This window comes from Aspergillus nidulans, chromosome VIII (genome assembly GCF_000011425.1).
Source record: "Aspergillus nidulans FGSC A4 chromosome VIII".
NCBI lineage: Eukaryota > Fungi > Ascomycota > Eurotiomycetes > Eurotiales > Aspergillaceae > Aspergillus > Aspergillus nidulans.
Window position 1 is genome coordinate 2473141 of NC_066264.1, and position 26350 is coordinate 2499490.

The window sequence follows — 26350 nt, forward strand, 5'->3', positions numbered from 1 at the left end:
TTGTATTAGCTATCTCAGTCGCACTTTCCTCGTGAGGATTTTGCATTTTTTTTCCCCAATCCGAATAGCCAAATGTCCTCGGCTTCTGGTGAATACATTTATTCACTACATAATCTACGTTGCCAGTGGAGCCTTTGGCGCAATCAAAGACTTTACGGTATCGATGCCTCTGGAGGTAATTCGCTAACAGGTTATTCAGTCACCTCTTCACGGCAATGGCAACCCTGGCGTGGCCTCGGCCAATGCCTTTGATCCTTTCGTTTCTACTCCGAATCCTCTTGCTGCACCAGGTGCTGTTGGTCCTGTCCAGGCCAACCCCTTCTCTCACGATGCCGCAGCTGCTACCCTCGGTGGGGCCTACTACGCCAATCAGGCCGGGTTTCAACAGCCAGTGAGTCGTTTCAACATGTACCGCGATCGGACTAATGCCCTCTTGCTCTAGGTTCAATATCACTTATACGCACCCATTGGCCCGCACAATCAGAACGCACTGGCGTACCAGCGCAACGTCCACGATCTATTCCTCCCAAATGACTTTAGAGAAGAGCTACAAAAGAAAGCGGCTGCCACGCTACAGACATTACCCAGTATGTAGCAGGAACGTTGCCGGAAAATACACGCACTGATGTGATATAGATACTCAATTACCTGCCCAGGTGGACTACTTCCACTCCCTCGTACCTCTTGATCTTAACCACCAGAAAAATGCGGCCATCTTCGGCTATCCGAGTTGGGTCTACAAGGCACAGTCCACCAAAGACGGGAGCTATTACGCGCTTCGGCGGTTAGAAGGTAACATCTTCATTCTCAATCTTACCTTCTGATCGCACGTTGTTGATTGGCCCTAGGTTTTCGATTAACAAATGAAAAGGCTATCCGCTCTGTCCAGGCCTGGAAACGTATAGCTAGTGGTAGTATGGTGACAATCCACGACGCATTCACGAGCCGAAGTTTCCAGGACAGCTCATTGATTTTCGTCACTGATTACCACCCACTCTCAAAAACGCTCGCCGAACAACATTTGAGTGCTGGTGGCCCAAGGTTTCAAGCCCGCCACAATGCTCACGTTCCCGAACAGATCCTTTGGGGTTACATTACCCAGATTGCCAACGCTTTGAAATGCATACATAGTGCTGGTTTGGCAGCAAGGATTATCGACCCCAGTAAAATCTTGCTTACGGGAAGAAATCGCATACGGCTCAATGCCTGTGCTATTATGGACGTGGTGCAGTACGATGCTCAGAGATCTGTCGCCGATCTTCAGCGACAAGACCTAGTGAATTTCGGGCAACTCATTCTTACCTTGGGTGCCAATCAACCGAACGTCATACACAATCCTTCGAAGGCCATGGAACACTTCACTCGCGCGTACAGTCCGCAGCTCAAGAACACAGTGATGTGGCTGCTTGGCGGAATGCAGAAGGATCAAGAGCGAAATATTGACATATTAATAAACGGCATTTCTTCACAGTTGATGTCGACTTTTGACTCGGCTCTTCATTTGGATGACCAACTCACGTCAGATTTGGGCCGGGAACTCGAGAACGGGCGTCTTGTCCGGCTTTTGACAAAACTGAATTTCATCAATGAGCGCCCAGAGCATGAACATGACCGGCAGTGGTCTGAGAACGGGGAGCGGTTTTACCTGAAGATATTCCGGGATTACGTTTTTCATCAAGTGGACGCCTCGGGAGACCCGGTGGTTGATCTCGGCCACGTGCTGACATGCCTGAATAAGTTGGATGCCGGAACCGACGAAAGAATCACGCTAGTCAGCCGTGACGAGCAGACTTGTTTTGTTGTCAGCTACAAAGAGCTGAAGAAGGGTCTGGAATCATCGTTCCAGGCATTGTTGAGGCCTAGCCGGAGGCCTCACTAGGTAGGTTTCCTGTCTTATGCAGTGGTCTAGACCCTTGTGCGGAATCCTGTGGTATATATGTTGAGAATTGCATGACTCATGGGTGACTGTGGATCTATCCTCTGGAGGGGATTTTGGCAGGTTTAACTCATCTGCCTAGACGTGTGTTGCTTCCACCGTTCATATGATATTGCATTAAAGCCAATTGCGGTTAGTAGAATACTATGCACTTATCAAGTATCCTCCATACAACAAATCCAACTTATCCAAATTTACCTCTGCAAATACAAGACATTGGCTAGTAGCAGCTTGGACTCTGCAGCGCTAGTACTGCAGCCATCCATCACAGGTCCGTGGCATAGCCATCGCTCTTTTCATTTCCAACATCCTCCTCAACCCAAGGTCTCAGTCTCTCCATAAACTCCTCCAGCTCCAATTCTCCCTCATCCCCGAATATAACTTTACCCTCCACCCTCTTCGGCGGAATCAAAACCCGATTTAAAACATGAATCACCCCATCTTTCCCCAGCACATCTGCAAATGCTACTCGCTGCCATCCATTCACCTTGAAACCCGTGTACGGGCCGAACCTCGCCACATCAACACTAATCTCATGATCGTCCAACAGGGTCTCCAGATCTAAATGCGTTGAACCCTTGACTCCAAACGGCTTAATCTGTCCGTCAGACGTATAGAGCACATCGCTATAAAGCGTTTGATTCGGCACGATATGGTACTTAAGTAATGCACGGAGGTACGGAATGCCATATGGGGAGAAGAGGAACGCGTTAATCCGGAGCCCAAGATGGTCGAAGGCGCGGTTTGAAGGGGTGAAAATTGTGAAGCCGTGTGCTGACTCTTCTTTTGTGGTGTTCAGGTACTGGGTTAGGCCTGTTTTTATCAAGCCTAGGTTGAATGTTGAGAACTTTGTAGGGAGGATGTCTAATAGCAATAGGGCTGGCGGTGGCGGGAGGAGAATCGAGTCGAGGCCGTGGATCAGGCCGTTGGATGCGCCCTAAAGCATCATACATTAGCTTTTCCTCCTCTTTTTTTTTATATTTCTCTAAGGATCTGAATAATCCGTGTTGAAAGGCTTACAATATCCGCTGCAACGACATGGCTGTAGAAGTTTATTGTCAGCCCTTTGAAGCCAGCGCGCACGGCAAGACGCTGCGGGAGACCGTTATCGTGCTTGTCGGTACCGAGGAGGGAATCGTTCAGGGCGCTATTGACCGTATGAGCGTGGAAGAGCTTTGCGGCGGTAAGGATCTCGGGGGAAGAGTGGTAGCTCGCGAAGTAGCGAATCACTTCTTTCGGGATATGGTGGTCTTTGTCGCCGTCGCCATCGCGTTCGTGTCCATTTCCGTCATGGCCATCATGATGACGGTGGTGATGATGATGCAGAATCTTGCGGAACGCATCGTCAGTTGGAGCAAAGACAGTGATCTTGTGGTGGGTAGAGTTAAGAAACTCGACTAGTTTGGGGTCTTGGTCGATAATTTTAGCGAGAATATTGGTGTATTTGCTTTCTGAGATGAGCTGGTAGATTGTTTTGTCGCTCTGAATGGGGTGAGTCTCAGTGCGGGCATCGATTTCGTTGACGAAGTCAGAAGGGGCATTGGTGATTTCGTTGAAGAGATTGCTGGCAAGAAAACCGCTTATCCAGCTGTCGGTGTTGGGGATGGTGTCGACGTTGATGCTATTCAGGTATTTGGTGATCTCGGTGGTGTCGAAGATCTCTGCGGGGGAGAATGTGGGGGATAACTCGAGGGCTGAGTCGAGTGGGTTTTTGGCACCAGCTTCGAGAAGCCCATTCCTGGAATCTTTAACCTCGCTGAGAACATCTTGGATTGCGAGGACCGAGCAGAAAAGGCCTGCTAGCGTCAGATGAAGCTGGAGCTTCATGTTGGTTAGTAATATACTCTTCTGCAGTGAAGTAAGAATAATATAAACTAATGGATCGGTATACCGTTGCCCGGGCGGACTCGACCATATATAGAGCTGGATCAGCGTCCAGCCTGGGCGATGGAAGCTGACCTAGCGAGGTTCATCATTCTGGCGCAATATGAACTAACCGATCAATGACAGTGGTCCAGTATCCGCGGCCCGATGCCTAAGAACCAAGAATCAAGGGCGGATTGATGGGCTGATTGAGCGGGGAAGAATGTGGCAGCTGTCAGATGATGTCACGGCCGGCTATGGAATTTAAGCTCATTATTTCATTAGATAGATTGTTCTATTTCACATGAGGTTTTATTGTCAACGCTTATTCCTCGTTGTCAAAAACGCAAGCTCTCCAGCATTGCTTGACGAGGATAGCGAGGACAGATGCGAGAGAGATGCGAGAGCTTCTGGAAGAAAGCCCGGGTAGAAATAGTAACCCAGTTAGAGTAATGTCAGGCCGTGGACCGGCTGGTCCTTGCGCGTCCATCGAGTCCAAATGGGATTCTGGCTACGCCGACTCGCGTCGATCGTTATGCACCCAAATTTTAAGCGAACTGTCGCTGTCTACTCCTCTGCCTGTACGAATGGGTTGGCGATCTGTTCGCTACCATCGGCGGGAGAGATCAGCACGATCAAAGTGCCACGGGCGACAATAAGACCGAGAGCCCGTGTGGTCTCGTTGCCCTCGTCGTCTGCACGGTATCAGTCACTGATGGTTCTACCAGATTGAAATGCGCAACTTACCACGCATCGACTCTTTCACATCATCCAAAACAAGGTTCATAAGCTGATCGTAGCCCTTGAGTATTCCAGAAACTGGTCATGTTTCAGCAAAGATATCCCATAAATAGCTGTCCCAGATGCGAGAGAACCGTACCTTCTCGGCCACCGTTAAACTTGACCCGGACCTCCTTGTCCATGTACTTGGTCAAGTCGAGAATGTTTTCCTTTTTGGGCTTCTCCTGCTGTTGCTGTTGAGCACCGCCACCGGCACCGCCACTTTTTCCATGTCCGCCACGGCCGCCAGATCGATCATAACCTCCGCCGCGGTTGCGGCCACCTCCACGGAACGAGCCTCGTTCGGACATGGCTTGGCTAAACCGGGGATTTCAGAGTATGGTCAGATGAAGACCGTTGTTCTTAGTGTTGTGGGTTCTCAAAATCCAGGTTATGTAATCGAAAGGATGAGGTACAGAGAAGGGAGCGGGGAAGAGTCAGAGCCTGCAGTTACAGTGGGAGGAAACGGCGCTCCCACTCTGTCCACGGTCACAGTCCGACGATCTGACAGAGGTTGAGTCACCAATGGCTAACCAGAAGAGGCACTGTCCGACTATCCGGATGATGTGAAGGGCGGAACCCTGAAGGCCGACGTAGTGGCAGGATTAGGAAGGGAGCTCAGACGGCGGTTTGTATGAGGGATTTTCCTGGATCCAGGGTTGTGTCCACGCAACACAGCAGCAGATAGTCTCCGAGCCTGGCTAACGGGCTAACTGGCTTAACAGGCTCAGCGGCAAAGCTCGTCCGCGATAGTGCACTGCAGATATTATTTGTCGAGTTTGCACTTGGATGCCCGGTTGGCTGTGTCGTGGGAGAGCATGTCACGGGAGACGGCGAAAACGCGGTACGGTATTGTCAGCCGTGACAAGACGAGACTACTGATGACTTAGGCAGCAAGGAATGGGCGGAACAAAGCGCTCCTTCTCCAATCCAAGCCAGTCCAATCCAGCCCAATCCAATCCAATCCAATCCGGTCTCCACGAGCTGCACGGACCTGGATGTCGCATCATTATAGACTCCTCGTAATTCATCACCGGCCTATCTACCGGTCCTAGATCAAGCCGCCCCCGGTCAAGGGGAAGCCGCTGTTTTATCGTGAAGACCGCCAAATTTAGACTCCGTTGGCTGGTTGGGACAATGTCACGTGATACTACCCGGTTGGGCAGGCTATCCGCAAGCCCAGGTCAGGCAGCGAGCTCGGAGGCTCGCTGGGTCGCCTAGTCGCGGCAGACTGCTGCGATATTCAAGTGATTCGTAGTGCTGGTAGACTGTCGAATAGATTCTCGAAAGGCCCTTGAAAGACGCTCGAAGGCCCCTGAGTAGACCCCCGAATTGCCCAAGCATGTCACGTCGCCCTGCAAGGGACTTCATGGCTGTCTGTACCTAGTCTAGCGTAAAATACAGTCATGACGGGTAAGGCTCTGGACCGAGTCCCGTCGCACTCCGCTGACTTTTCGCTGGCGGGATCCCTCAGGTCGTCCAGTAGTCACGGATCCCTCCGCCCTGCTGCTGGCTCCCGTCTGTCTTTTCGCTTGCCGCTCACTGCCATGACTCTTTTCTGCTCCTTGAGCTCCTTGAAGGGTATCGCTATCCTATGACCCCCGCTTGTTTCTCGTCGTTTTGCAGGTCCCTCTCTGCCCGCCGCCTTCTGGCCGAATCTAAACCCGCATTGGAGCGTCCGGCTCCGCCATCGGTAGCACCTCCTCTGCCAGCGTTTCCTATTACTCAATAACCACCCGCCTCTCGACACCGGCAATCTTCCCACCAAAACTCTTCGCCATTTTCCCGGGGGATTCAAGAACCGGTTGCCGTTTTCTTTTCTTTGCTTCAGGTATTTTTTAACGGTGTTTTTGCGTCTTGGTTGTCCTCGCGTCTCGGTTATCGCGACCTCGAGGCTTTAGGCTTTCTCTACCCGCACACCTCCACCGTTATGGATTCTAGAACGATGACGGCAGAGACTCCCGGCAAGCGACCTCGATCAGATTCCGGGGAGTTCCCTCCGATTGCATCAAAAGTGCCCAAGACGCACTCAAATCACCTACAAATCAACTACCTCGCGCGGCAATATGCCGACAATCTCCCTCTGGTCTCGCTGGACGATACAATGCCCGCTATCATTCATTTGATTGGCGAATACGACGGCGTTTTGCAGCGCCATGAAAGCATCGCTGGGAATCTGGGCGCGTGCCCTTTGGGTCCCATTCTGATCAAGCGCTTTGAGCGCCTTTTTGACGGCCCGCCGCGGGTGCTCAAGTCACATGGAAAGGACACGCCTAATATCACCTGGTTGGACGTGGTAGAGTTTGCGAAAAACAAGCCTGAACAGTTCAACCTCGAAAAGACGCGCAACGGCGTGCGAGTATGCCAGTTCTATACAAAACAGAGTCGCGTGGAGATCAGCGAGGAGGACTTTGTGCTGATCGCGTCGGGAATGCCTCAGAAGATGATTCCCCCTCAACCCATTATCGAGGATGAAGAGAAGGAACTCGGCGCTCTTGAGATACTGGAGAAGAATCTCCAGTCAATAATTCAAGTCGCAGATCAAGGTTTGTTTTATGCTTTCCCCCACTATGTCAATTACTAATCGATGCCTTTGTAGTCTCTGCACGTGCAAGACAACTGAATCATCGTCTGAAAAACCGTCGGACTGCGATCGTCACTCGGCGCGAAAACGATGTAAATCTCCACAACTCTCGGGCCTCGCAGCCTCTTTCACAGTCGCAACACCTACCCCAGCAGCGATCTATGAGTCCTGCCTGGCGCGATGCCAATGGCGTCCCCCATAGTTCGCTCAACAGCAATGGTAATGGCAATGGCGCCTCCAACGCTCAGTCCCCGTCTACCGGTTTTGTCGCGGTCAACGCTTCTCGACCCGGGGGGGAAGCTCCTCCAGAAGAAAACTTGCTCTCGTCACAATTCCTGTTCTCTCACTCCAATACGGACAACGTCACAATCATAAATGGAACCTCAATCAAGGGCGCATCTCCGACCACTCGTGCTGAGCTGATGAAGAAGTTTTTCACTACACAAGACCGCCAGGTGCGAGGAAGCTATGAAGAAGCTGCTGCTGCTGCTGCTGCTGCTGCTGGGTCGAGCAACCGCCAGTCATCCCGCCCTAGACCCAGGGCATCTGAAGGTGGCGATTACAACGTGTATGCACCAACACCTGCCACTGTCGCGATTCCAAACACCCCCACTTCGTTGCTTCCGCCCCCGAAATCGCATCACCATGAAAAGGACGATGGAGGTCCGTTCAAGATCGAGATGGTCGCGCGCATGGAAGAACTGCAGCGAGGTGAACGCATCATGCCTCCTTGCGATCGGTGCCGTCGTCTCCACATGGATTGCCTGAAGAACCTCACTGCCTGTATGGGCTGCACAAAAAAGCATGCTAAATGTTCGTGGCGAGACGTGAAGGAGGAAGAGCTGCGGGAAGGTCGGCGCGCTGATCGAGGCCCCGTGGAGGAGCCACATTCGAAAGACACTACCGCCAGTCCCTCCACCGCACCAGCTTCGGAACAAGTCCCACCATCTACCGCCGTTGCGACACCAGCGTCTGCACCAGCGCCGTTGCCAACCTCATTACCAGGATCAGCCACCGCTGCATCCGACCCAGAAAGACCGCGTGAAGGCGCGTTGGATGTCATGGTACGAAGGGAATCCGCACCGATTGCCGCTCCCGTGTCCCGGCCGTCAGCAGTAAGGGAGGTGTCTCCGCGACGGGCGGTGAGCGAGATACACAATAGCCACGGCCATTCTTATCGGCACAACCAGAGTGATAGGCGCTACAGCTTCAACCGGAATAACGAGCCAAATCGGGATGATGATGGTCCGGATGCGTTGAGCCAGGCCATCATGGATACCTATAATGCAGCCGCGGCGAAAGGGACCGTACACGAAGTAAGCAATGAACGCGAGCGCGATATGGAGCGGGATCAGGATCGAGACCGGAAACTGGTCCGAGCATGATTCTCGATTTCTCGATGTCGTGTGATGTATTCTGGTGATTTGGCTTTGCAGGTTTGCGTGTATATTTGAAATATTGGCATGTTGTTTCAGCGGTTCAGCGGATATCCCCGGCAGTTGGTGTTTGATCTTGCATTCTTGAGGTTTGAGTTGTTCACACTATATACAATGCGATTCATTTGTTTTAATGGGAAGTGATTGCGTGACGTCCGCTGGCCGTCTTGTCCGTAGGTAGATACAATCAACATCCTACTCCGCACGACTTCCAGTAGTTTCAGCCTATACTCGTAGAATCTTAGTCGACAGCTTCGACTGAGACGATGGTTTTCGACTTGCGCGGGAATCTACATCTATCTTCGCCGCCCTGCGTTGGACCCTCCGGCGTAGGACCTAGCTCTCTCATGGTCAAAGTACAATGCTAATTTTCAGAGTACTTTCTCAATCGCGACATCCTGTGGGCGTCATTTATGCACTATTCTAGCGGCCACGTTCTGGTTCGGCGACGCCGTCCTCATTCCTGGCGTCCCAGAGCCACAATGGACATTCCATACATGCCCATTTGTCAGTAACTTCGTAAACCTTCCTCTTTGAATTCGCTACAAGCCAACTGTTGAGTGGACACCTTTCTAACCCTCCTATGCCCATCACCCATCACCCCTCGGAACATCTCCGGCCGACAACTGGCCCTATATAACCGTCTTCCCCGCTTCCAGTCATCAACTCCACTGAATTGAACCCCAACGCACTTCAAACATGGACATCAAGTTCGTCCTCGTCACAGGCGCAACTGGCTTTATTGGCGCGCACATCGTTGACGCCCTCCTAGGTCACGGCCTACGGGTGCGCGGCGCAACGCGCTCCCTGGCCAAAGGCGAAGAAATGTTGAAAGCACGCCTGCACTACAAAGAACAGCTCGAGTTCGTCAAGATCAACGATTTTGAGAATCCCGGTGGACTAGCTGAAGCTGTCAAGGGCGTTGATGGTATCATTCATACGGCGAGTGTGAGTTAGCCCTTTCCTATTTTGCCTCTTTACTGATGCAATGGATGTTCGGTGTCGATAGCCCTTCACATACGATACAAAAGACAACGAAAAGGAACTCGTCATCCCCGCCATAAACGGCGTGAAAGCTGTCTTTGAAGCGGCGGCCGCTGCCGACGCATCTACAACTAAAATCAAGCGCATAGTCCTAACATCCTCCTTTGCGTCGGTCATAGACGTAAACCGCAGAGCAGGACCAGGATCAGGGCCAGATGGATACTTCACCTACACAGCTGCCGATTGGAACCCACTAAGCTACGCCGAGGCAATTGATACATCCACCAATGCGGTAGTGGCATACCGCGGATCCAAGAAATTCGCCGAGCTCGCGGCGTGGGAGTTTATCCGCGACAGAAAGCCGTCGTTTGATCTCGTTACTCTCTGTCCGCCCATGACCTTTGGCCCGGTTGTGCATCCTGTTCCATCAGTGGAGAGTCTCAATGAGTCGAATGCAATGCTGTGGAAAGTCGCTGTCGGCGAACCGCTTCCTGTCGCGCGTGTGCCTTTCTGGATTGATGTGCGTGATCTAGCGGATGCACATATAGGCGCATTGTTGAAGCCTGGAGTTGGAGGGAGGAGATATACGGTTGCGGCGCCAGAGAGATTCTCGTATGGGCTTGCGGCGGGGATTATCAAGGAGGAGTTTGCAGACTTGAGAGAGCGGGTTACGGGGACAAGGCAGGACGTGGATGAGAGTCATGGGTTGGATGGGGAGACGGCCGGAAGGGAATTGGGTATCAGCTATAGGCGGTTCAGAGAGACGGTGCGGGATTTGGTGAGGCAGGGGGTGGAGAGGGGTTGGTGAGTGCCTGTATACCGTACAGATATACCGGTATATGGTTCGGCGTGGTAGAGGTGGGACTAGGTACTAGGTACCTTACTTTCTGCCGTCCACTTCTACAGCAATCGGCATAAGTCCCATATAAATATATGCAATACCTTATTTCTTGAATCAATCAGCTTATAGAGCCGAGAAAGAAGTTGAACTGTCTAATCAAGATCCGGAATCGGCAACCCGTTCACAATCTTCACCTTCCTGCCCAGCCTATCCAACGCCTCCTTCGAATTCCTCTCGCGCAGCTCACTCGTCTCCTTCTCAGAGACCAGCACGAAATCATACGTCAGCAACTTATGTCCCTCCTCAACCCCATATTTCTCCGCAATCTCCTTGCCGGCCGTCCCGATATCGATAACAAGACTATCCTTCACACCAAAAACAGCGTCACTCGTCTCAAACGGGTCATTCCGCAAATACAGCGCCGTAATCAGATGGTCGTACCCCTGCTTCTCGAACATGAAATGCATATGGCTGGGTCGGTAGGGGTGGCGGTGTAATTTCTTCAGCAGCTTACCGACGGGCCCGTCGTGGGGGATCGGGTACGGAACCGGTGTAATAGCATTGAACCAGAAGACTCCGTCCTTGTTGGAGTGCATGATGCATCGCCCGTCGGGGCCGGAGCGGTCTGCGTGCTGGACGTCATAGTGGCCCGTTGAGTCGGTTTCCCAAATGTCGACCTTGACGCCCTCGATGGGCTTGCCATCTGTATCTTTGATGGTGCAGACCACCAGTAGTGGTTCACCAGCGGGGTCCTTGGACATCAAGCCGCCCTGAGACAGTTCCTCGGCTTCGTGGGTGTGGAAGGGACCCAGGACCGTGCCTTCTGTGCTGCCGGGGGGTTTGGGGTGGTCGATTGAGTCGACGAGGATGGAGAGGCCGAGGACGTCGGAGAGGAGGATAAATTCCTATTTACCCAACTAACGTCAGTCTCCGTTCTTTTCAGAGAGAATGAGGGAAGGAGAAATAGAGTGCATACCTGTCGCACGTCCGTACAGATCTGACCGACCTCGGTCAGGAACTTCAGTCCAGTCATCCACTCAGCCGAGGAGAGTCTGGTCTCGCGCGCAAAGTCATGAAGGTGTGTGACTAGTCTTTCGAGCACGTATTTCATTCGCTCGTCTTCGCAGAGCGAGTTGATGCGGATGACATTCTCGGTGATGTTCTCGACCGTAAGGTTCTTCATAGGCGGGATTTTGACTTGTGAGGGATCCATTGTGCCGGTTACTTGCTGGCTGAATCTAAGAAAAGGTGGGATTTGGGTCAATTGCTCTCCGATAACGTGGGGAGAGGCGATATATAAGGGTTGAAGTCAAGAGGGGTATTCGAGCAAAACTACGCAACCCCCCGCATGGGGATGTATAATGATCAATAAGCAAATCTTATTCTCTGTGCGGTCTGATTGGCTAATTTTGACTGTGTCGGAAATCCCCCGCGGTAGATCATTTCGTTTTTTACCATTGACGGATATACGGATTTGAGGTCAAAGTAGGAGAAGCCGATAGAGATCCTTGAATTGCGGAGAATTGGAGTAGTTCAGGACCTCCATTTGGAGTCGTTTGACGGGATTGTTATACAGGAGGAACAGGTCTTCTACACTTTTAAGTGATCTTCCACCTGCGAGGAACGGTTCCGCTCCCACACCCCACATTCCGAGGTAGAAGATTTATCCGGCTGCATCTATGGCGTTGTTATTGCTGCCCCTGCAGGTTTTCGGCCACGAGGCAATATATCAACTGAGTTAGTCCGAGATAAACACCTCATTTAAACCAATGGATCATCACGCTTGCTTCCCTGGCTGGTCCACCTCGGACGCGTGGATGGTCTGATGCGCGATTGAGCAGGGGTGTGGGTGCTCCAACCAGCAATATAGATTGGCAGCTACAGAGACATCTGCATTTGTCTACTATTATTGCATTCTTAAAATGATGGTTATGCTCGCAAGCTCCCAGTGGCTCCCACATGATTCTCCATGCCTCAAGCGCTCGACACGAGGCGGCAAGAAGTCATGCTGTGAAAATTGCACGTATGCTTAACTGTTCGAGACTGCCTTGACTCGCGATGTAAGATGGCTCGTCAATCTTGTAATTTGAAGTATCAGGCTAACGCAGGGCATGGGCTGCTTGGATGCTGGGACGATGAGCTTTTCTCTCGTTTTGTAAGGGTTCTAGCTCGCTGCGACAGTACATCGGTGTTCGTCGCGGCTATGGATGTTGTAGGGTTACAAACCCTACATTGATAGGACCATCTGGCCTCTTACCCTGATCTCTACTTCACGTCATCAGCGATTCCCGAAATAGTATACTAAAAGCAGTCGGAGCAGATCAAATATAACCAGAGATTCTATAAGATCGTTGTCTGTTCTCTATAATACCTGCCAAATTGTATAGGTAATGATACATCAGGAAAGAGCTTAAAGGCTGGCAAGCAGAACGAAAGCATAATCCGGGTTATCTGGATTGATTCAGTGTTGCACAGGAGCCACGCTGCTGTACACGGCAAATGTGAACAGGAGAAGATGTGGCTAAAATATTGTAAAATTGGGGCTCTGCGGCTGCCTATTGTTCAGTTCCCAGCCTCAACCATCTCCCCGAAATCGCTATCCGTCGTTTCCCGCCCGGCGTTGGTTTGCACGTGCCCTCCACGCAACTGCTTCAGTCCCTCCTCGTCCTCAACCCAGCCCCCGATCTTCTCCACCCCTGAGATATACTCTGCGGCTACGCGCAGGTTCTGGCCTGCTGAGAGCGCCCGCTCAATCCTCACTTCCCGTGACTCCGACACCAGCACACGGAACACATGCGCCAGGAATCCATTGAGGATTTCTACGCTCCAATCGTCTGGGATGATGTCGAGGACTTCACGAACGTCGAACCACGCGGCGAATCGTCCCAGAAGGTCACTGGTGCGTTCAATTCGCTCAGACAGATCGCGTATTTGCAGAAACTCGTCCAGTAGATACCGGAATAGTTCGGATTGGCGGGACATTTCGGCGAACTCCAAAGGGGCACCAGTGGAGCTGGTGCTCCGAGGGCCACCAAATAGACAGTACCGCGTGGCGGCATCATAATCACCTAACCCGTGGGTGAGCAAACGAAGAGCCTCCCGGTGTCGACCTTGTAATCCGTCTAGAATAATGGATTCGGAAACTAGCTCGTTCTGAAAGGGCTCGATACGAGCGAGGACGGCGGGGATCGAATAGTTGAGGCTAGGTGTGGGAGCAGATGTGAATTGGGTGGTGTTGCCTCCTCCGAGCAACTGGAGAAGACGCATTCGTGACTGCCACCAGGGATTTGAGGGTAAGTTCTCTTTGATGAAATTCATGTAGGTAGGTTTGGGTGGTTGGAGGGCACGGTAGGTTGAGTAGGACTCAGACAGAGAAGCTCGGGCTTCAGGGGAGGTTTCGAGCACAGTTATCACGGTGTCGAGATAGTACTGAAGGAGGTCGTCGGCATATTGTACATACTATAATCGTCAGTATCAAACTGTGAATAGAGTCGAGAATACATACATTTTTTGAGAAAACAAGGTGCTCCAAGTAATCCTGGACAGCGTTCGGTGCGCGTTCCTTGAGAAGAGCCACAGCGTCAGATGGATCAAGTTTAACGCGACTTGAGTTGTCCGCGAACACTTGGATACCAAGCTGGGGATTCCGCTGGGCGAGCCACGAGCCGTACTCTTCAACAAGCTGCACATCTTTAATCTTGACCAAGTACCGCCGCATCTGTACCTCGACGCCGGCGGGGGTTATTTCACCACCGGCATCTGTCTCCCCTTCGATGATCCGCCGCCAGGTCTTCAGGACGTTCCCAGACATCTTGCGACTTTGGTACAGTCGGCTCAAGGCATACAGTCGGTGGTAGCTTTCCAAGAGCGAGACCGCATGGTCAAAGTTGCCCTTCCAGTTATCGACAAGCTTGTTAAGCTCAGTACGGAGCCCCAAAGAGGCAGCCTGTTCCTTCGTGGTACTATCCCATTGCGCAAGAAGAAGACGGAGGAGAGCAGCATCCACACTGTCAAAAACGTAGGTTTCGTCTGATATACTGCCATAACCGCGCTTCTGCTGCCATGAGAGCAGGAATCGTTTCATCATGTCCAGAATCCTAGCATCGAAGAACCCTGTGATCGACATTCCCGCTTCGTCGGTTTTTCGCAAGTAAGCCTCCGCCGTTTCCGCCAGCCCTGCATGAACCCATACTCCTTGAGGGCTTTGCAGAGTCTCAGTACGTAAAAGAGGAATAAGTATCATGGCTATGCGTGGATCCAAGTCTCCGACGATGAGTGCTTTCTCTGTCGTGTCGATAACCTCATCATTCCTAGCTGTGGGATCCATGAAAAGAAGATCGCCGAAAAGAAGAAGGCTAGACTTCTGCTTTAGTAAGCTTAGGCCCAGGAATTCTGCTTCTGACCTGGGTTCGGTTTGCTGAACTGTCTCAATTACGTGCCAAACCGCCTTCCTATCAAGGGTGTGCCCATCGTTGACTACTACCTGGGCGTTTTGCAGAACATCGTTGAGCTGCGTGGTCAATGGATTTCTCACAATGCGCCAGATCTGATTCCCTGCCCACAAGACAAGGCTACTCTGCGTCCTGCCAATGTTCTGCGCTATCTTCGCCTCTTCGGCGTTTCGTTCGGCTTCCCAATCTGTAGCCTTCTTAGGTTCACTAGCCTCGGTCAGCTCCTGGGACTCAAACAGCTCTTTCTCTTTCTGTAGTTGCTCAATCGAAGCCTGAGTTCTTGGGTCCGCTGCAGGTGCGTATACTGCTAAGGCGGGAGTTTTCAAGCGAACCATACGCAACAGCTTCGCCAGATTTTGAATCTCCAACTGTGTGGGACTGAGTGTGTGGCTGATTCCGACATGTTTTGTCCGGTCAGCTTGTATTGAGGGTATCTCTACCCAACTCTTGTAATCCTCGGCTTCTGCTGGGTCAACATCCCAAGGCTGTACCTCCAAAAATTTTCTTGTTTGGCCGTCTTCGTCATATTCTATGACAGCAATAACATAGTCATTTTTCGTGTTTTCCGGTGAAGGGATTATACTTGTTTCGTCCCCCTTGTCAATGACAATCGATTTGGGATATTTATGAAAGGTAATCGTGCCACGAACAACATCACCATCTACGTTGACAAACATACCAACGCCTGGTTCCGATTCATCAGAGCCTCTGACTAATAGGAACTCGGACGGGGTCGGCGAGAGGATATGAGGTCTGAGTTGGGTTGAAGGCTGCTTAGGCAGAGGTGGTAGAGGTTTCTGTTCATCTGCAACAGCCTGTTGCGGTTGTGCCTCGCGCGAGGGCATTTCGGAAGATACCCTTGGCGATCCCATCGGAGAAGCGTACCTGCCACGCTCCCTTGACACTGATCTTCTGGGCGTCTCGGACTCCGATTGCTCCGGCGTCAGGGACCTTGATCGATCTTTCGACGCGGACCGTGGAGGTGCCGAAGGCTGCAACATCCCCGCCAGCGTATTCAAACTGGAGCTCCGTCCATGACCGGGACTCTCGTCCGGTGGCGAACTCGCTTTTGATAGCGGTGATTTGGGAGCAGACGGAACTGGCATATCCTCTATTTGACCGGGGTTTTGCATCTCGTCGGCAAAGGATATCGGGAATAGAGGAATCTTCTGCTGGTGTTCCACATCTAGTAAAGAATAGTTTCGGCTGTCCGCGACACATGATATGATGCCCCTCCGCGACATCGTCAAGCAGTTTGGATACTCAATGTTCCTGACGAGACGAGCTCCATCACCAATTTTCACCAACATGAGACGGCTGTGAGTCGAGATCATCACAACGGGGTTTTCCGGCTCAGCGGGTCCGATATTAAGGTCCAAGCCTCCAATCCAACGACAATTTTTGACCTGAGTGTTGCCGCCGAAGGCCGGGCTGAGCTCCGGCAGCATGTAGAAAGTAGCCGTTCCATTGCACAAAACGCACGCTTTGTTCGCGGTGGGTAGGATAAGGATTTGTTGTATACCTGACTTAGTTGGAACCGAGGAGGTCTGAGAGTAGTGAATAGGTAATCTCGAAGCGAGGATGAAGGACGGTTCGTTCGAGTCGGACGGGTCAGGCGGGAGACAGACGAAATGCAGGATCTCTGCAGCGGACGTTCCGATATACAAATTATCATCTATAGTAGATAAGCTGTCAATTTCCTTTGATCCTGTCAAGCACGGGACTCACTCCAATACTCCACGCAAGTAATATGTACGTCCTCCGCCGCATCATCGGCTGTCACGGGCACCTGGTCGAAGAGCGGCTTGAAGATATACGGGGTGGCTTTCGGAGGGTCAAGCTTGCGCCTCTTGCGCGAGTTGATACCCTCCTCTTCCGACGCCATGATGAGACCAGCTCTGGCGTCCAGAGAAGTGAAGCTGGAGCTTCAATGATGCGAGCTATGGACGCTGCGTCGGAGTTATGGCTATGGCCAATGCCGGAAGTGGATCTGCTGGTTTAAGCCTTGCTGAGTCAGGTGGAGCATCAACACCGTACCTGATTAATTTATCTTGGAGCCTGGACACAGAAGTTTGGTGACATCCACTCTCAAGGAGGCCTCTTTAAGAGCTTATACGCCTGTTGAAGGATCAACTGCTGCTTATATGTGTATTAGATCGAAGTGCTCAGCGAACAGTCGTCATACTTGGTGTCAAACGTCTAAGTAGATTGTAGCAGTGGATCAATCAAACGAACAATCATCTTCCCAACCTCATTGCCACTAGCCGCCTTCGAACAAATGAGGGGCAATGCTATCTAGGACATCTTGACACTGTTCCATGACGTGAAAACAGTAATCGAGCCGTAACTACTTCGAACTTCTCAGCCTTATGCTGTCCGGCGTTACAGCTTACGTGTCCGGAATTATTGTCGGGCCGTTTAAGGGTGTCTGGTCTCCTCCGCATCACGATACGTAACCTCCAAACACACTCTCCCTCGTCTCCAATTCGGTCGCCATCTCGGGGTAGCATAGCTGGCAGTTATAATCCTTGATGGGGCACTCTACTCCAAAGTTTCTGGCATAATCAGCAACGCAGCGACGAGAGCCGGGGAAGGCCGAGACAAAAAAAAAAACAACATGGACTCTTTCGCCATTACGGAGGGCATTATTCCCCAGTCCGAGAAACAAGATGCCCAAGCTCCCGAGTCTGGGCTAGGTCCAGCTCTACCTGAGGGAGCCAACAAGTTTCAGCGCGCCATTGCAGCTTGGAGAGGTACCATCTAACGATCACTATCTGAATATACTCCATATGCTAACTTATGGCACTTTGAAGGTATCGACTTGTCCAATACCCTTGCGAAACTAGACAGCACCGCTTCCGATATAGTTGCCGAACAACGAGACGCACTGGTACAAAGGAAGGATCTTGCGCAAAAGACCAAGGATTTCCGGAAGCTCGACGATGCTTCCAAGTTGGCGGAATACAAGGGTCTTTTGAAAGGTTAATACCCCACGTGTCGACCGTAGCGATTTCTCGCATTGACCTTGTTGGACAGCCTATCAAGGATTCATCGACCTCTTAACAAACCAGGGGAAGTCTTCTTCGTCTGCGTTCCTCCAGTTATACTCGTCCTTGTCCGAGGCACCAGATCCGTATCCTCTTCTCGAAGCCTCAATCGACTCGCTCGTCGTCGCCGAAGAAACGGTTCCTAAATTGACTTCTGAACGTGATCAGCTGCAGAGCTCAGTGGACCGCCTTACTTCACAGTTGGAAGACACGGAACGACGGCTTGAAGAAGAGCGAGCTGCAAGGAAGAAGTTGGAGGATAACCAAGACGCAAAGATCAAAGAGATTGAAACATCATGGTCGGCAGTTCTGACCGAGAAGACGAACAATTGGACATCTAAGGAAAAGAGCTTGGAGGAGAAGGTAGAGAACCAGGAACGTTTGATTAAAGAGCTCAAGGCGAGCTATGAGGTCTCGCAGCGCCTAGGCCAAACTGATGAAAGCGGCAACCACCCCCAGGGAGGCGCAACCGCTGCCGAACTGGAGTTGGTGTCCAGCGAATTGGAAAAGACTAGCCTGAGGTTGGCAGAGATGGAGGGACGGAATGAGCAGTTGAGGCTTGAGCTGGCTCAAGCTGTTTCTCATTCCAAGGAGGAGCGGACAACGTCTATCGACGACGATCCTGGATATCTCCGCCTCCAGTCTGAGAATTCTTCGCTGTTACGAAAACTCGATGCTGCGCGATTTGACCGAGAGTCTGAACGGCACACTTGGGAGGCCAAACTTTTGCAGTCTGAGAGGCAGTTCTCCAAAGTCAACGCTGAAAAGGAAGAGCTGAAGACAAGGCTGGAGAAGGTGGCGGATTACGAAGACATCCGTCGCGAGCTGGAGATGATCAAGGTATACCCCATTTGTACTCTTGGAAGTCGAAACCTAATCGTCGGTAGTCTATTGAATTCTCAGCTGGTGACGACGAGGAGGCCGGTGATCTCAATGATGGTACCAATGGCACTGTAGACAAGGCTAAAGAGGGCGGTAAAAATGGCTCCCTGGAACAGCTACTGTTAGCGAGAAACAAGAAGCTCACCGATGAGCTTACTGTTCTGCGGGTATCGCACCGTGATCTACAAGGCCAGCTTGAGACTCTCCGCGAGGATCTTTCTACCACTAAAGAGGAATTGGAGAAATCGCAAAACCTCTCTACCACTCTAGAGAATGATCTTCTCCGCCTGCAACAGGAGGCGGCGAATGCCTTCCCATCCTCGGCGATGTCAGTGGCCGGCACATATGTTTCAAAATACCCCCATTCTTCACGAAGAGGCGTATCACCAACATCATCAATCATCTCCGGCTTCGATCAATCGGCCGCATCTAACAATACGATGGACGCCATCCGCGCTGGGGAAGCGGTTGGTGGAGGATCCGGTCTTTTGCCCATGATACAAGCGCAGCGCGACCGGTTTAAGAAGAAGAACACTGAACTGGAAGAAGAACTATCCAAGCTCTATAGCACAGTCAAATCTCTCAGACAAGAAGTCGCATCTCTGCAAAAGGACAATCTCAACCTTTACGAGAAAACGAGGTATGTTTCAACATACAGCCGGGGCCAGGGGGCATCATCTTCGGCGTTCGCCTACGCGAACAGGCCCAGTGCGTCTTCTATCCATACATCCGCCGATACTCCCTCAGGTTTGTCTATCGATCGCTATCAGTCCGCGTACGAAGCTCAAATATCCCCGTTCGCTGCCTTCCGGGGGCGCGAATCCACTCGCGCATACAAACGGATGAGCCTGCCGGAACGGGTAGTATTCTCGCTGACACGCATCATCCTTGCAAACCGTACTAGCCGGAACCTCTTTGCAGGGTACTGCTTCGCCCTACACATTCTTCTATTCATCATGTTGTATATGATGAGTACAATGGAGATTGAAAGTCATAGCGCAGCAAGCCTCGGTGCAGCAGCGGGGGCTGCAATGAATGCAGCAGGCAATGGTAATGCATATAGCGGGCAGCTCGATGGCGACGACTGGCAGCAGGAGGGATTCAATCACGCTGGGTAGTCGGTTGTATTTTTAGTATTAGGGCGTTAAGGAGTTCTGCCGTAGGCGCTAAGTTGGGGGGTTGTAATTTGGAAATAGTAGCCTAAGTGTATATATGTCCCAGTCGATCCACTTTGACATTTGTTCACTCGTAACTCATCATAGTGCTTTGGAAGTACGGATGATACTCCAAACGTCTGTGCCTCAGGATTCTCGAATGACTTGCTCGATTTCACCAGCCGCTAACACAAGACCACCATCGTGGCCAGCTTCTTGCTCTCTGCTTAGGCGCCATGTCATGCAATCAATATGCCAAGTTCTCAACTGTTTATAGAGCCTTCGGTGGGTCAAATATATATTTTGACCCTTCTCATCGGAACCCCACCACATCACACTGCTAATAAGCCCTGCCTACAGTAATACAGCTTTGAGATAGCACTGGCCTCCTAAGCCCAAATGCCTAATATACACTCCGCTTGCTGCTCATTGCTGGATCAGAGTAGGGACTGGCAATTAGAGGGCTCGGATTCTTAAACAACTGCATGCTAGGCGGGTCCTGGTGCATATGCTTAGCTACGATTCCATGACAAGCTGCACTCTTTCAGAATATTTAAAGTTTCCGGTCTGGCAAAGCTTTTTCAATTACAGTGAGTTGCCAGATATTCACTCCTGCCTCCGTCCTCCGTTGCATGTTTGCGGGGCGTTGTCTCCTCCCTTAGGCTTGCTGACGGTTTGTTGGCATGATTAGGGAAGGCACAACGTGACTGAGACTCTTTAAACAATGGAAACTACTCCTCGCAACATCGAGGAACGATGTCTCTAAAATAGGCATGTTCTTTCTTCATCTCCTTCCACGCTCCTTCCCTTATCTGGCAAGCCCATCTCGCCCTCCACCAACCCGGCCCGAACTACCTGGCATCCTCCATTACGGTCGAGTACAACAGTTCTGAGAAATAAGCCAGTTTGTCGTCCTCATTTATAACTGAGAGTAAGCCTAAACAGGGCCAAAAATAGAAAAATAACGGCTCTATCCGCGGATCGAACGCGGGACCTCTCGCATATAAGAGCTGTAGGGTGAACCCTAAGCGAGAATCATACCACTAGACCAACAGAGCACATTATTGGTTGAGGGCAAATTATATTACATTATCAAGCAAAGAACAATATCCAGACAGTCCACGCATACGAGGCTATCTTGGTTTTCCTCTTCAATGCTACATTCGCCTCAGCCGAAGATTACTTGTGCAGGTGCTGATTCTCTTGTAGTTGATTCCCTGAAGAATAGTCACCTAATTCTGGCTCTACGGCCACGCTCCTCGAATTTCTTGGGTTGGAATAGCGGTCCAACATGCTCGCACTATGGTTGACTTGCCAAACGACGCTCCCGCTGCGAGGCTGCTTTACCTCGTGAAATAGCCTCCACATGTAGCATCTAGCAGCTAAATTCTAGGCGAATAGTCATAGCTCTCTCCTGGAAGCCTTGTCGTAGCGCTAGAATTAGATCAGGCTGGACGTTAGTGTATCGTTAAATCCATGTTCGCTCGATAGTGGTCTAATCTAGCTCCTTGGTATTCACCAATGAGCATGCTGGCAAGTGCACGTATCTCAATGCTGAGCTGGCTGTGTATTAGTGTCTCATGAGGATCAAGTAAATGGGCTTCGGCTGATGCGCTATCACTCAAGGTTTCTCCTACCCACGTACATAGATATGGCCACCTCCTCCCCCAAATAGTACAAGCGGTAGGCGAGATGAGCGGGGCAAGGTGGTATTGCAGATGCTGTGTCAAGTGAAACTAAGCCCTACTGCTCCTAGCTGCTAACTATATAGGCAGGCAGTCTGAGTCCACCCGCATTGATCCCGACAATCCCGTCTGTTGTGGGAAAGGGGCGGATCTCCGTACCCAAACCAGACAAGTTAAAGACAGTAGTATCCTGTCTCGTCAGATCTCCCTCCCTCGGCAATTTTTCTCGTTACATGCAATCGCATTGTTCGAATCCAATTTTCAAGACGTACACGGTCCAGGACAAACGACATTCAATCATGGCAACAGTCTTGTCTGACCTAGCCACTACCATAGGAACCGCCCTATCCAGCCTCCCGCCCCCAGACCAAATTCAAGATGCCGAACGTATGCAGGTTCTGGGTGCAATAAGCCGGCTCCAGGAAGCGCTGGAGCCTCCCGCAATGGCTGTACAGCGAATGGGTCTTTCGGTGGGTTGTATCTTAATGACATTCTAGGCCCCTGTCTAGTGCTGTGTTGGTTAACGCAGAAGACGAGAGACGAGCAGTACTATCACATCTCGGTGATACGGATCGCTCAGGGAATGGGGATTTTCGACGCATTTGCCGAATCGGGAGGTGCTGAGATGACGGTGCAAGAGCTTTACTCGAAAACCAAGGGGGATGAGACGCTTCTGAGTAAATGGTTTCCTTTCCTGACTGTTTTATGAAAGAAAGAATGCCTTCTGACCCCCCAGAACGCGTCATGAGGGTTCTCTGCGCGCACCGTGTCTATGAGGCAACCGCAGCAGGAACATACCGGCCTTTGCCGCTGGCAATGGCACTAGCGACTGGCTCTATGCCGGAAAACTTTATGAAGCATATGTATGTGCCTTACTACATTTAAAAGATATTGGCACTCACTCTAATTCCAGGCATACTGCCATGCAAGTGTCTGCGAAACTATTTGAGTATTTCGAGAACAGAGGCTACCGGAGCCCCGAAGACGCCTACGACGGACCATTCCAGTTCGCGTACGGTACCAGCGAGCACTACTTCGACTGGCTGAAGAAACATCCTGAGCCACAGCACGCTTTCAACGTGACCATGACGGCGACCGAGCAAGATGGTGCTGACTATTGGTTCGATGTTTATCCAGTTAAAGAGACGCTGACCAGTCCTGACCCGGATCGAGTGTTGGTTGTTGATATCGGCGGCGGCGTCGGCCATACTCTCACAGCCCTCAAGAGGCGGTTTCCCGACCTATCGGGGAAATTAATTCTCGAAGATCTTCCCCAGGTAATTGACGACATCAAGGAGCCACTTTCAGACAACATTAGCGCGATAAAGTATGATATGTTTGAGCCGCAGCCCGTCCGTGGTGCCAAGGTGTACTATATGCGGCGTGTATTGCACGACTGGCCAGACAAGCAAGCATTGATGGCTCTTTCTCGCATTCGCGAGGCCATGGCAGAAGACTCGGTGCTTATTATTCACGATTATACGTTTCCTGACGGTCACGACGGTCCCGATGTATTACCATTCGCGGCCATTGTTGACTTTCAATTGATGGAGCTTATGTCTTCTCACGAGCGAACACAGCAACAATGGGTGGCTCTTCTGGAGAAGGCGGGATTCAGTGAGGTGAATATATATAAGGGAAAGTCAAGTGCTCACCCTTCTGCCCTATTTGAGGCTACTTTGTGAAACATGGACGACCGAGGGTGAGCGAAAAGCTAGGGCTCGAGACTGCCAGTCCTTGCAGCCGTATAACTATGAACCAAGTATAAGCAGGCAGTCCTTAAGCACGTGCTGATTTATGAAGTGTGTTCCTTTATCCGGTTGACTATTGAGAAACCCTGCGCGGACTGCTGACCAGTTTGCAACATGCTCGGCTCAATTCATCACAGGACTGCCCAGTGAGAGCCAGAGAAGAAAAGATCTAATTGTTTGGCTGTAAATCCGCCCTAGAACTTTCCAGGGCCAACGAGGCTCCCACATTAGAATTACAAGTGCTTCCCCATGAGAGCAATTCTCGGATGGCTCGTAAGCGGACCGAATCATCTGGCCATTTAGACGCGATCATCCACAAAGTCGGGATGACACCATTATCCAGTGTGATTGTCAGACGCTCGGAAATCTAGCCATGAGCGAGTCATAAAAGTCCAAGATAGCCACGTATTCAGATGTCAAATCGGCAGGTACCAGTCCGCCAAATAAGAAGGTCCTGTTAGCGACGACCTGGACGAGGCATTAGAGTAGAGAGAGCTCCACCCTGCGTCGCTCATTGTAGGTAAGCGGTGATAAGAAAGGCTGTAAAATGATTGGATCTGCGTTTTTACTTCCATAAGCATGAGAAGGATCCGTTGTTGCCTGTGGTGCAGATTATCGTGATCAGCTGGGGTAAACGAGCTCGACCTGGTTGTTTCTGGCTGTCGACATGGCCGTCGCTAGTTGACCCTGAACTTGGGCGATCCTGGATAGAGTAGCTGTTGGCAATTCGACCTCGATAGTCAGGGAGACGGCGCGAGGTGCTTTAAGAACCGTCTCCAAACATGAAAGAGTTCCCAGCTTAAGCGACTTGGCCACGTGCAGTGCCCACCCCCAAGCTACTCGAAGAGGAATGTCCCGCCCACATTGGACCGCTCCTGCCTTATCGGTAGGTAGTACTGTGTACTTCTTTCTGGAAGGTTCCTTAACAATACTCCAAGTACTACTTAGTCTATTCTGTACCTTGTAGTACTCATTTTTCTCACTAGCCCTAACCGAGGTTATAATAGAATGATCCTATTTCGCCCTCTCCATCAGCATATAGGAGTGTGCATGGATATTTTTGGCACGAACCTGCTATGACACCCAGGGTGCAACTGTCCCTGCTCGCTATGCTCTGCGCTGTCGAGCCATAAAGAACATGAGTAGCCGGATCCGCTTCTCATAATGAGGCCCTCTCGGCCTTGATGTTGGAGTACGGAGTAATAGGGCGTCTATACCTTAAGCGGGGATCTGCACTCAGAGTCGGCGTACATTTGCAACTATTAGGGCTTGGATCGAATAAGAGCTGAACAGTCGAGGTCATACCATGTAATAAATGTGGAAGGACTCACTGAAATAGAATAGAGCACTTTGCTCAATTGGATATCAGGTTCACGCTCTGGAATGCTGGCTTCTGCGGTTCAGCACTGCAGCCCCTTGTTCGGCCGACTGGAAAAAGCAAAAAAGAAAAAGAAAGAGTAGTGGCTGCATAATCTAAATTCAACGGCTACTATCGTGTCATAGCCATGGCCATGTCCTTCCTAGACTCTTTGACAATGACGGAACAAAAGAACGAAGCCACCGTCTCGCGGCGCGAGCCAGCGAAGGAAGAGGACAGAGGATATGAGGCGCAAGAAACCCGCATCATCCTTCGCAAATTCGACCTTCGCCTCCTACTTCTCTTTACTGTGTCATCAACCTCTTCAGCTTCACTGACCGCGTCAATATTGGAAATGCCCGCCTGCTTGGTCTCCAAGAGGACCTGAGTCTCTCTGGTCTGCGGTTCAACATCGCACTGACATGTCTCCTTGTATCATACTGTGTCATTGAACTACCGTCTAATATCCTTTGCAAGCTTATCGGTGGGCATATCTACGTGCCCGGACTGGTATTCTGCTTTGGGACCGTTACTATGCTTACTTCACTTGTCAAGGATAGAGGGGGGTTGTATGCCTGCAGATTTGTACTGGGGGTTTTTGAGGGGGGAATCTCGCCGGGGTTGCTGTTTCTCCTGTCGTTGTTGTGAGTCCTCCCGAATAGATCTTTAGAGTATAGCTGACTTGGCTAGCTACCGTCGCCACGAGCTCGGGTTCAGAACCAGCATCTACATCTCTGCGTCTTCAGCGAGCGGCGCGTTTGATGGATTGCTTGCCATTGGTCTATCCATGATTCCCCAATGGGGTCTCATCAGTTCATGGAAGAATATCTTCTTCTTCGAGGCTAGTAAGATATACATCCTAGCTCGAGCCCAGATCTGACGTACCAGAATAGGGCCTGGTTTCGGTCCTCCTAGCAATAATCGCCTTCCTCGCCATCCCGAGTGGGTCGGGGACTGCCAGATTCCTGACGGAGTCGCAGAGCAAGCTTGCTGCAGAGAGGATCCAAGTTGACGCAGCCAGAACAAGCGAGCATTCACGCACTAGACTCCGCCATATCAAACAAGGTTTGACGCAATTGCCCATCGTGGCTTGTGCGCTGGGGTTCTTTTTTGGGAAGTAAGTTGTTATGTCTGGCTTTCATCTGGCCAGACTCTTACGTTGTGCACGATTCAGCACATGCGCCCAATCCTTCCTCTCTTCTCCCCGTCCATTATCCAAGCAATGGGCTACACTGACGAACTCGCCCAGCTCCTTTCCGTTGGGCCATACGTAAGAACCCAACCCCAGCTCAGAGTATAGCAAGCTAAATTCAATAAACAGGTCGCAGCCTGCCTGCTCTCCATCCTGACCGGCTACATCTCCGACAAGTACCGCACCCGCGGACACCTAATCCTCCTAACGGCACCCCTCGGCGTACCCGGTATGGCCATGCTTCTCTCACTCCCAGCCTCTATGTCCTCCGCAAAATACGGTGCGCTCTACCTTGCCGCACCGGGAATTTACGCATTCCTCCCGCTCTATATAACATGGGCCGTCAATAATGCCGCCACACCCACCGTGAAAGCCGTCGCATCAGGACTGGTCTTTACAGTTGGTTC

At 51.2% G+C, this 26350-nt stretch overlaps 10 protein-coding genes across 10 annotated transcripts, besides 1 other annotated feature; 6 read left to right on the forward strand and 4 right to left on the reverse strand.

Moving 5' to 3' along the window:
- Positions 1-26350: part of a sequence feature (contig 1.12 753..174100(-1)) that runs on past both edges of the window.
- Positions 127-1879, forward strand: ANIA_10119 (PAN-complex poly(A)-binding subunit PAN3; the record flags this gene model as incomplete). The annotated part of the gene is made up of 4 exons (XM_050613314.1): positions 127-175; positions 443-587; positions 637-792; positions 849-1879. Exons 1-4 carry the CDS (start codon positions 164-166, stop codon positions 1877-1879), a joined length of 1344 nt encoding a protein of 447 aa, XP_050469140.1. The 5' UTR covers positions 127-163.
- On the reverse strand, positions 2202-3794 carry ANIA_00768 (uncharacterized protein; the record flags this gene model as incomplete). The annotated part of the gene is made up of 2 exons (XM_653280.2): positions 2957-3794; positions 2202-2873 (listed from the first exon to the last, which is right to left on the reverse strand). The coding sequence occupies exons 1-2, from the start codon at positions 3761-3763 to the stop codon at positions 2202-2204; spliced, it is 1479 nt and encodes a 492-aa protein (XP_658372.1). The 5' UTR covers positions 3764-3794.
- On the reverse strand, positions 4367-4890 carry ANIA_00767 (putative small nuclear ribonucleoprotein (LSM7); the record flags this gene model as incomplete). The annotated part of the gene is made up of 3 exons (XM_653279.1): positions 4367-4494; positions 4547-4618; positions 4680-4890. The coding sequence occupies 3 exons, from the start codon at positions 4888-4890 to the stop codon at positions 4367-4369; spliced, it is 411 nt and encodes a 136-aa protein (XP_658371.1).
- On the forward strand, positions 6133-8548 carry ANIA_00766 (protein pacX; the record flags this gene model as incomplete). Its single annotated transcript, XM_653278.2, has 2 exons — positions 6133-7125; positions 7179-8548. The coding sequence occupies exons 1-2, from the start codon at positions 6510-6512 to the stop codon at positions 8546-8548; spliced, it is 1986 nt and encodes a 661-aa protein (XP_658370.1). The 5' UTR covers positions 6133-6509.
- ANIA_00765 (uncharacterized protein) lies at positions 9299-10391 on the forward strand (the record flags this gene model as incomplete). Its single annotated transcript, XM_653277.1, has 2 exons — positions 9299-9547; positions 9609-10391. 2 exons carry the CDS (start codon positions 9299-9301, stop codon positions 10389-10391), a joined length of 1032 nt encoding a protein of 343 aa, XP_658369.1.
- Positions 10577-11637, reverse strand: ANIA_00764 (intradiol ring-cleavage dioxygenase; the record flags this gene model as incomplete). Its single annotated transcript, XM_653276.1, has 2 exons — positions 10577-11329; positions 11401-11637. 2 exons carry the CDS (start codon positions 11635-11637, stop codon positions 10577-10579), a joined length of 990 nt encoding a protein of 329 aa, XP_658368.1.
- Positions 12987-16760, reverse strand: ANIA_00763 (protein vps3; the record flags this gene model as incomplete). Its single annotated transcript, XM_653275.1, has 6 exons — positions 12987-13883; positions 13930-15404; positions 15555-15690; positions 15761-16061; positions 16139-16550; positions 16604-16760. The coding sequence occupies 6 exons, from the start codon at positions 16758-16760 to the stop codon at positions 12987-12989; spliced, it is 3378 nt and encodes a 1125-aa protein (XP_658367.1).
- On the forward strand, positions 17493-19922 carry ANIA_00762 (CCAAT displacement transcription factor COY1; the record flags this gene model as incomplete). Its single annotated transcript, XM_653274.1, has 5 exons — positions 17493-17628; positions 17689-17856; positions 17912-18762; positions 18810-19444; positions 19514-19922. The coding sequence occupies 5 exons, from the start codon at positions 17493-17495 to the stop codon at positions 19920-19922; spliced, it is 2199 nt and encodes a 732-aa protein (XP_658366.1).
- ANIA_00761 (uncharacterized protein) lies at positions 21943-23328 on the forward strand (the record flags this gene model as incomplete). Its single annotated transcript, XM_653273.1, has 4 exons — positions 21943-22113; positions 22173-22320; positions 22356-22506; positions 22557-23328. 4 exons carry the CDS (start codon positions 21943-21945, stop codon positions 23326-23328), a joined length of 1242 nt encoding a protein of 413 aa, XP_658365.1.
- Positions 24900-26025, forward strand: ANIA_00760 (uncharacterized protein; the record flags this gene model as incomplete). The annotated part of the gene is made up of 4 exons (XM_653272.1): positions 24900-25063; positions 25442-25596; positions 25667-25868; positions 25902-26025. 4 exons carry the CDS (start codon positions 24900-24902, stop codon positions 26023-26025), a joined length of 645 nt encoding a protein of 214 aa, XP_658364.1.